This window comes from Schistocerca serialis, chromosome 11 (genome assembly GCF_023864345.2).
Source record: "Schistocerca serialis cubense isolate TAMUIC-IGC-003099 chromosome 11, iqSchSeri2.2, whole genome shotgun sequence".
In the NCBI taxonomy this organism is placed as follows: domain Eukaryota; kingdom Metazoa; phylum Arthropoda; class Insecta; order Orthoptera; family Acrididae; genus Schistocerca; species Schistocerca serialis.
Genome location: NC_064648.1, coordinates 109489940 through 109500446, shown reverse-complemented (window position 1 = coordinate 109500446; position 10507 = coordinate 109489940). Strand labels below are relative to the sequence as shown.

The following is a 10507-nucleotide window of genomic DNA, read 5'->3' as shown; positions in this document are numbered from 1 at the left end:
GAGCTATACAGTGTGGTATAAGCGATCTAGTTCTGACAACCAGAGGGCTCCCTGTCATATTAAACTTAGGATAAGTGAATTTGTTACCATTATAATTTTAGAACAAGTGAAAATTGAATCATCACACCATTTAAAACTTAGGAGTAATGAGCTCTTGGGTTCTGAACTTAAGGTAATTGCAGTGGGTTAAATTGTTTCAATTGTAATATCAATGGCTCAGTTGTTTCCACTACAGTCAGCTAGGATAGGAATCATTTAAATTTAGGGAAAGAGAAGGTGTATAAGTCACCTGAAATTGTATTGATTTCAACTGAACTAAGATGAATCTGAACTGAACTGAGATGAATCTGAACTGAACTGAGATGAATCTGATCTGAACTGAGATGAATCTGATCTGAACTGAGATGAATCTGATCTGAACTGAGATGAATCTGAACTGAACTGAGATGAATCTGAACTGAACTGAGATGAATCTGAACTGAATTGAGATGAATCTGAACTGAACTGAGATGAATCTGAACTGAACTGAGATGAATCTGATCTGAACTGAGGTGAATCTGAACTGGACCAAGATGAATGTGAACTGGACTGAGATGAATCTGAACTGGACTGAGATGAATCTGAACTGAATGGAGATGAATCTGAACTGAAGTGAGATGAATCTGAACTGAACTGAGACGAATCTGAACTGAACTGACATGAATCTGATGATTCAGAACTGATGAATCTGAACTGAGATGAATCTAAACTGAGATGAATCTGAACTGAGATGAATCTGAACTGAGATGAATCTGAACTGAGATGAATCTGAACTGAGATGAATCTGAACTGAGATGAATCTGAACTGAGATGAATCTGAACTGAGATGAATCTGAACTGAGATGAATCTGAACTGAGATGAATCTGAACTGAACTGAGATGAATCTGAACTGGACAGAGATGAATCTGAACTGAACTGAGATGAATCTGAACTGAACTGAGATGACTCTGTACTGAACTGAGATGAATCTGAACTGAACTGAGATGAATCTGAACTGAACTGAGATGAATCTGAACTGGACTGAGATGAATCTGAACTGAACTGAGATGAATGTGATGAATCTGAACTGATGAATCTGATGAATCTGAACTGAGATGAATCTGAAATGAGATGAATCTGAACTGAGATGAGATGAATCTGAACTGAGATGAGATAAATCTGAACGGAGATGAGATGAATCTGAACTGAGATGAATCTGAACTGAGATGAATCTGAACTGAGATGATTCTGAACTGAGATGAATCTGAACTGAGATGAATCTGAACTTAGATGAATCTGAACTGAGATCAATCTGAACTGAGATGAATCTGAACTGAACTGAGATGAATCTGAACTGAACTGAGATGAATCTGAACTGAACTGAGATGAATCTGAACTGAACTGAGATGAATCTGAACTGAACTGAGATGAATCTGAACTGAACTGAGATGAATCTGAACTGAACTGAGATGAATCTGAACTGGACTGAGATGAATCTGAACTGGACTGAGATGAATCTGAACTGGACTGAGATCAACGTGAACTGGACTGAGATGAATGTGAAATGGACTGAGATGAATGTGAACTGGACTGAGATGAATCTGAACTGGACTGAGATGAATCTGAACTGGACTGAGATGAATCTGAACTGAACTGAGATGAATCTGAATTGAAGTGAGATGAATCTGAACTGGACTGAGATGAATCTGAACTGATAATCTGATGAATCTGAACTGAGATGAATCTGAAATGAGATGAATCTGAACTAAGATGAGATGAATCTGAATGGAGATGAGATGAATCTGAACTGAGATGAATAAGAACTGAACTGAACTGAGTTGAGTTGAATCTGAACTGAGTTGAGTTGAGTTGGATCTGAACTGAAAGTTGGAGTGCAGACAAGTTCACCTTGGTTACAACCCATAGAATGAAAAATTTATTTACATATCCTGGAAGTACCCAACAGGCTCAGACTAGCAGGGGCAAAATGTATCTTGTCTAACAGGCAGGGCTCGAGCTACAGGAAGAACCAACACCTTTTGTCCTGGCTGTGTATAGCAACCCACACAGGCTAAGACTAGAATGAGTGTTTAGGAGAACCTTGGAAATGTTGCAACGATATGGGTGGTGCCAGTTTCAGAGATGAACGATATTGAATGGCAGTAGACAATGCCTCATCTACGATTTCCTGCCCATTTATACTTAGGACAAGAGTTCTGGTTCCACAGTGACATCATAGGAGGAGGGATGGGCAAACCCACTAGCAGAACGGCACTACTTTCGAATTTCTCGCCATCTTTTAGCTTAACTCCCTTTTTTGAATTTCTCGCCATTTAATACATGGAGCAATTTGCCTATGTTGTAGGATGAGGAGGAGGAGGGGGGACAGGGAAGGAGGAAATCTGGCAACGATGCATGGTATGAGAGAAAAGGATGTAATTCTGGCAACACTACATATGGTGCCTGACTAGCTGACTATACCTACTGTTTGAATTTCAGGCCATTCTATACTTACGACGATTGAGGATATGGTGCCTGACTAGCTGACTATACCTACTGTTTGAATTTCAGGCCATTCTATACTTACGACGATTGAGGATAAGTCCACTGTGATGCCTTAGGGTGTGGAGGCTGTTGGACATTAATATTAAGGTATCTTGAATACTGTGTGGTTTCCCCTACGGTACAGCTACCTTTCCTGGTGTTTGGGTTGTCTGTCTGTATTGTCCCCCTTTTAGACACACGTAGGTTAATTGCTGAAGAATTCTTAACAAAGTGGCCGAGTTCGATGCGCCTTTAAAAAGCTGCAAAATACGTGTAATATTAGGTCCAGATAACTGGTTACTCCCGAACTGCAGAGCAGTGAGATTTGTGGAAAAAATTCAAGCCTATATCGAAAGGATAGGCTAATGAGAGATGGATGTGGTGTAAATGTTGAGGTAGACAATAAGCAGAAAACCGTCAATACAGAAAATAAAGATGCATGGGAGACTCTTTAACTAAGACCTAATACCAAGTGTGGGTATAACACAGGTAGTCACTTCATGGTGTAACAAAACGTTAAGGAAAAACCTCAGTTTGCTACTAAATGACTTTCACAATCACTCTGTAGTCATCCGAGGAGACATTAGTCATCCAGCAATCAGCTGAGATAATTACAGTTTTGTTAATGGCGAGAATGATGAGACATCCTGTGAAACACTGCTAGGTGTGTTTTCTGAAAACAACTGTGAAGTGATGGTTCAGAATCCCATTCACAAAAGACGTTAGATCTAATGACAATAAATAGACCTGATCTCTTTGAGGATGTCCACATAGATACTGGTATCAGTCCTGATGAGGCTGTTACAGCAAGATTTATTACCAAAGTACAAAGGGCGACTAGAACGAAAGGAAGTATTTATATATTCAGTAAATTAGACTGAATTGTATGGAATTTTATCCTGTAGGATTACAAGGTGTATACGTAATATAGCCTATGTCAAAAAAAGGAAAACATTCATTATCAAGTACTTCCTCACCTTTTTCCCCACGTTCTAACATCAATGATTACTGATAAAAATACACACAAATTTAATGTGGTAAGTACTCTTCAACACTGTGACATTTCTTTTCGACCAGTTAATGTTTGAGGTCCTCTGGAGAGATAGTCATGAACACTGTTACACCACATTCAGGGCAGACTTCTTTGGAATTTAATACCTGAATACTCAGGTCCTTTTTCGATCTCTGGCAGTTGGTGGGATAGCAACGTTATATCTCAATTAGGAACTCTAAGCATGTTGAAGCACTCTGGATCACGTTTATAAGATTACTTGACCATGTGTTCGATAGATATGTACCTAGTAAAACGTTTCATCGTGGGAAACGCACTCCATAGCATACGACCCCAGCAAAAAACTTCTAAAGAAACAGACTACTGCATAATAAACGTTAAACATAGATTCGGGCTAGGGATAGTGTTGCTAAATTAAACACATTCCTGCCGAGAGGGCAATGATGAAGCTTTCAACGCCTACTGAAGCGGAACGTTGAAAGAGATCTCTCACAAAACCCAAAAAAATTCTGGTCATACATGTAAACACTGTTAATGGTACCAAACTTTCTGTCCAACCACTCATACACGATAAAGAGGCTGAAATTGAGAGTAGCGAAATAAAAGCAGAAATCTTTCACTTTCAGATGTTCATTTGTAAATGAAAATCCAGTTTAATTCTCACCCCACTTGTAATCTACGTCCCTCTATCTTACTTGCAGCAATTGTCCACAATAAGTAAAGTCTTTTATGAAAAATTTGAAAGGGTCGAAGATTACCATAAACTTTCTGTTTACTTAGCTTGTCATACAGAGTTGGCTTCTTCTTGTCTAGGGGTCTGATGTTTGAAGCTGAAAATGTCACATTTTAGGTCCACACGGTTCGGTTGATGTAAATAAATTTGAAGATTTTTCTTGCAGAATTTTTATTTTTACGTAAATCTATTTCCTCGCATTTTGGTTTATCATATAGTCTTTTGGTCACATTGACAAAGCCGAAATTACATTGTTCCACTAAATAGAAAAATACATCCGATCGTATCAGAGGCATACTTACGGCACTCACTCTGTGGAAAATAACTATAGTACAAAGGGATTACATGTTTTCTTGATAAATGCATTTCTACTAATTTCTGTTACATTATTACTTTCCGTTATTATTTCATAAATGAATCCAGAAATAAAGATAATGGCCAGTACAGTATTGCATAGTTAAAAATACAAATTTTAAGTATGCCAATACTTCGTGATTTCAAATACCTCTTTAAAAAAAATTAACTGTACATTGAGAACTAATACTTATGGGTTATAACATACAGTAAAACATTCTATAAAGTAATTCATTTTCATACATTTTAATTTGAAATATAAATTACTATGTATAAAATTATGTGAAAGTTTTCAGAAAAGCAACTCAGATAATCCTGACACGTCCAAAATTCGAAAAATAGTACTAGTATCGACAACTGCTACGGAGGAAAAGTAAAGCTAGAGAAGGATGTCGCGTTGCACATTGTTAAGATGAATGATACAGATGTAGGTGTTCGAGTTGTTCTAAGTTGAGGAAGGCTCCAAAGCCCGTTGCAATCCCTACTCAATTCTATATCAAATTTCGGAGAGATAGCCTGTGTTTTAACTATAATCTGTCGTAGGTCCCACAAGAAACTGTGTCCAATAGCTGACAGAAAACACAGACTACACCCAGTGGAGGTGATTCACAAAACTACTGTCAAATGTCCTTGATACCCATTTGCTGCAGAATCTGACCTCAAACTTGGTGAGTTATCTTGAACAAAATTCTTTTACCTTGTCAGCGAGCACGGATTCCGCAAACATCGAGCATGTGAAAGCCAACCCACACTTTCCTCACGTCACGTCCTGAAACTCATGGGTCAAGGGAGTCAGGTAGTCGCAGCAGTTTTTTTTATCAAAAGTGGGAGCGTATTGGTTATCAACCGAAATCTATGACTGGATTGAGAGGTTTTTTGGTAGGTAGGATGCAGCAAGTTGTCTTGGATGGAGAGTCTCCGACACATGTAGAAGTAACTTCGGGTATGCTCCAGGAAAGTTCGTTGGAGCCGTTGCTGTTCATGATGTATGTTAACGACCTAACGTACAATATCAATAGTAACCTCAGACTTGTCGTAGATAATGCAGTTGTACATAATCAGGTACTGTCTGAAGAAATATGCACAAATATTCAGTCAGGTGTTGATAAAATTTTGAAGTGATACAATGATTGGAAACTTGCTTCAAATGTACAAACATATAATCCTCTGATAGAATGGGTCAACTAGTAGAAATACGTGGATGCAACAATTTATAGGAATGTGAAACGCAATGATCACATAGTCTCAATTGTGAAGCAGGTGGCAGACATCGTATCACTGGTAAAAAACTGTGAAAATGCAATCTGTCTACAAAGGACATGCTTACAAATCCCTTGGGTGACCCATTCAGGAATATTGTGAAAGTGTGTGGGACTCGTTCCAGATAGCACTAACAGTGGATACTGAGTGCATGCAGAGAAGGGCCGCATGAATGGTCACAGATTTGTTTGGCCCATTGCAGAGCATCACAGAATTTCTTCAGAAACTGAACTGGCAGAGACAAACTCGTTCGAGAAAGCCTACTAACGAAGTGATAGTTACGACTCTAGGAACATCTTTCAGTCGCCCACATATTTCTCCCGTAGAGATCGTTAGGACTAGAGTAGATTAATTACGCTACAGATGGAGGTATTTGAATAACCATTCCTCCCGTGTCCCATACATGAATGGAACGTGTAGAAGCTCAAGTAACTGGTACAATGGAAGTACACTCAACCATGCACCTCACAATGATTTGCGGAGTGTGGATGTAGAGTTAGACCATTTGAACGATTCTCGTATCGCCATGATGTGGAACGAATTATGGACGCATTATTTTGTAGTTCTGCTCGTTCAACCACACTCATGCTAGCAGTTTTTAAACACATATTCGTTCATGGAATAGGAGTGTCAGTACCAGATGGAAAGTGTTCCTAGAACAACTCCAATATCGCCTCATCTTTCAGTTCTCTTGCTATTGTCGTGTAAAAACATGAACACTTACACGTGCAGATTTTTTGTTACAAAAAGCTTCTAAAAATTTTCAATATTTTGTGCTTCTAATCTGTTATTGCTATAAATAGACTTCCAACAAAATGAGGAAAATGATTTGAAGACCGGATTACCACAGGAAGCACTGAGAATCAAGTTCAGAACGACACCATTACAGCCGGTATGCAAACAGCAGTTTCAGTGCTCTCGCTCATACTCAATTAGCTCTAGAGCGACAGATAACACATCCGTCAAAGTTCTGCGATACGTTAACAGCGTACCAAACATTTCGTTACGATGTGAAAAGTCATTTTAATTTCTTATGAGGTCCATTACGTATTCTAGTAGCGCCATAACTACTGTTTGGTCACAGATGCCTTGCTGCAGTAATGACGACTAAGAAGCGTTGTGTATGTGTGGGTTCCAGAATGATTCATACCACCGCGAACTTATTTTCGAAGTCATTGTCGATATGTCGATGTCCCTAATGTGATGGAAAAAACGATAGACGGTCATCTGTTAAATGTAAATAACAAAGAATGAGATGAGGTTGCGACTGCAATCCGTTGTGACAAGCAGGTTAACTACGTTTTGTAAAAGTGTACCCTCGCCTCCTCTCCACTTGCATTTTTTGTAGTTAATGTCCAAGAGTCATACGTAATATGTATCAAAATACTCGTTGGAGGCTTGTTCATTGTATTATATAGATTTTCTGAATTCAGTCTGGACTTTTTCTCTTTATAACGAAAAGTATGTTAAACAAAGTGCGAACGTAGATATGAGGCTACACAGCAGATCAAGATGTTACCACAATGATAGATTCGCATTGACAATCTTTGGCTTCACCAACTCACAACCAAACTGTTCGAATTTTGTTTATCAATGTCTGTACTCTTCCAACTATTCTTGTAATCAATGCAATTAGCACGTGATGTAAACGAAGAATTTTAATTTCAACAGTTACCAGAGTAATTCTGTTGAGAAACTGCTTAGTGTCTGCACTTTATTGCTGTAGCGAAGCTTAACATGACGCTTAAATTAAGAAATTACAACCCAGTGTTAGTGCTCTTTTAGTATCAGATTATTTTTCTCGTTACTTATAGACAATTCACTTCACGGTAAATGATAACAGCCAAAGAGTTATAGGATAAAGATTTATTGAAACCCTAGACCATGGTTTCAGTATATCTAAATATACCTTCACCAGAAACAAAAATACACTAAAATCACATCCTGCAGTGCAGATACAAAAAACAATCGTGCCAATCGCGTCGTCGGTAGTTAAAATCAAAATATCACCTGTATTTGTACAGCATAATTATGCAGAGAAAGTCGATGCCAACACGGCATATCATTAGTACTTAGCCTGTGAACTACACACAACCAACAGTAACTACTGGATCCAGGTAAATACGTGATATACCGAATAGATTTCGTTGCGGAAATGAGTTGAACTGGTGCACATAAACAGATATATCTAAATAGCGACGGTTCAATCCCGCGTCCGGCCATCCTGATTTAGGTTTTCCGTGATTTCCCTAAATCACTCTAGGCAAATGCCGGGATGGTTCCTCTGAAAGGGCACGGCCGACTTCCTTCCCCATCCTTCCCTATTCCGATGAGACCGATGACCACGCTGTCTGGTCTCCTTCCCCAAAACCAACCAACCAACCAATCTAAATAGCGAATTGTATTTCTTGTTAGAAGAATTTGAAAAGTATTGTTTCACAACTAAGAATGTTGTCCGGTAGTCATTTAGATACAGAAGTCAGTTTATTTAACGCATTCGTAATGTCAAGTTGTCGTCCATGAAGCTGTGCGGAACTTGGCAGGGAAGTTGGCCTGTATCTGTTTTCCAACAGCCAAGACGGCTGCTGCTAAGACTCTCCCAAACAAATGACAGAGTAGACAATTGCGGCTAAAGAGCATGGAAACTGAACTTATAAATCAGTTAAGGTGTATCTTAAGCGTTCAGTGTGTTTTTTGTGTTTCTCACAATGACTTTGATGTGAATTCCATTCATAACGTATGTAAATGTGATGACACTTTTAAGGAGTATCGAATGGAAACAGCAATATCGAAAATTTCAGCACTTTATTATAGGCAGCGGACCGTCGCCCGGCTTTCTTCGTAAAACTGATCGTATCAACGACGACACGATTTAGATTCATTAATAATGCAGTGTTATGTCGATCCAGCGTGTTCTCGTAGCACGCGAATTTCATTACAGAAATTAATGAATATGGAAATTTACCTTTAGAAAGACGTAGTGCATTACGGCGTCTGCTCATTTGCTCCTTCCACCAATCACCGCTAAGGACCCATGACGTCACGCATGTCTGTATCTGGCAGTAGAAAACATCTCCGTCGCTTCGATATTAAAGCAGCTGTCCACCACGGCGAATGGAGGCGAACGCAAAATGTAGGCAGTTCGCCAGTGGCACTACCACGCGATTCCCGCGAACAAGCGGGAACTGAAGAGGACTCGAAACAGCGACCAGACCACAGCCTGTGAACGCTGCGTCGTTATTTTTTGTGGTGATGATCAACACACGCGACAGAACACCACAGAGTTAGACACAGTGCAGAACTCAGATATTCAGAGAGCATTATTTTGCGTCGCAGACGAATTATTTTTGACGAAATAAGAGAAATTGAGTAGGAAAAGAAAATGTGACAGATGGAAGGTTAATGAAAGGTGAAATGTGTGTACGTCCTGACACGCTGCCTACTTGATAAAATCTGCTGTATGGTTAGTTAAGGGCAGACAGCGTGGTCCCAGGTAAATGATTTTTGTCAGTAAAAATCTGTAGAATAAGAGTAACACGTCATCCACGTAATTACAGATACCATGAACATAACCAACCAGCACCATCAGATCCCTTGTATATTTTTAATTTCATTCAGTATAATGATACGTATTCGCAAACATCCACTTACAAAGAAATTCGTTGTGGCTTACCTTTTTAATAAAAAGAATTGCAAACGTTGTGCCTGTTCAATTCTTTCCTGCTAGATGCAACCTTCTTAGGTGTGACGTCACTCGTTCTGGACTGCTGTTGAAATTGCTCGTCAGTATTTTATGAGGTTTTTGTCTTCAGTTACTTATTCTATTTGTGTCAGTATTTGCTGCAAAAATAACTTATTAGTGGATTCTCATTAATCTCAGTCTTTCTTCCTATGTTATTGACTCGAGAGGTCGTGAATGTAGTAACGTCGCTCATCCAAGCCTCACACCTCACTAGTGTGTTTACATTTCGCAGCTTGCAGTTGCAGCTGTAGCGGCTATAAAGCTAATCACTGACGAAGTGCCGGCCGAGCGCTTCTAGGGGCTGCAGTCTGGAACCGCGCGACCGCTGCGGTCGCAGGTTCGACTCCTGCCTCGGGCATAGATGTGTGTGATGTCCTTAGGTTAGTTAGGTTTAAGTAGTTCTAAGTTCTAGGGGACTGATGACCTCAGAAGTTAAGTCTCATAGTGCTCAGAGCCATTTGAACCATTTTAACTGACGAAGTTATTTGTGCAGTGTTATAGAGTTATTAAATTTAACAGTTTTGAGTGGTGTTTCGTGTTGTTTGTTGCGAAATAACGTTTTAATAAACTTGTGGGAAAGTGGGAGTAGTCAGTGATGTGTGCTTCGTTCACTCCATCCAAGTGCAGCGCACGTCAGTTATAAATTTTTAGTCTTTGACTGTTAGTTGATTTAGTTTTTCTTTTCTGGGTTGGATAAATAAAGCATTTTCTGCAAAGCTGTATGTGGGTTTAATTTATTTCCTACATAATTGGTGACCCCGGGAAAAGCAAGAAAAGCTCTCGCAACTTAATAGTGTGCAACAGTTTCGCCCAAGGTGAGAGAAGCTAACAAAATTCTGCAAG

General features: G+C 39.3%; 1 protein-coding gene across 1 annotated transcript; it reads right to left on the bottom strand.

The window, feature by feature from the left end:
- Positions 1-315: 315 nt before the first annotated feature.
- Positions 316-8908, bottom strand: LOC126426503 (dentin sialophosphoprotein-like). The gene is made up of 3 exons (XM_050088410.1): positions 8888-8908; positions 750-1546; positions 316-646 (listed from the first exon to the last, which is right to left on the bottom strand). The coding sequence occupies exons 1-3, from the start codon at positions 8906-8908 to the stop codon at positions 316-318; spliced, it is 1149 nt and encodes a 382-aa protein (XP_049944367.1).
- Positions 8909-10507: the final 1599 nt, after the last annotated feature.

Excerpts from the sequence above, each read along its gene's own strand:
- LOC126426503 (XM_050088410.1), bottom strand. The coding sequence starts at position 8,908 with ATGCACTACGTCTTTCTAAAG. Across the intron at positions 1,547-8,887 it reads TGCACTACGTCTTTCTAAAG|TCCAGTTCAGATTCATCTCA; the intron begins GTAAATTTCCAT and ends CGTTGATCTCAG. Across the intron at positions 647-749 it reads CTCAGTTCAGATTCATCTCA|TTCAGATTCATCTCCATTCA; the intron begins GTTTAGATTCAT and ends ATCTCACTTCAG.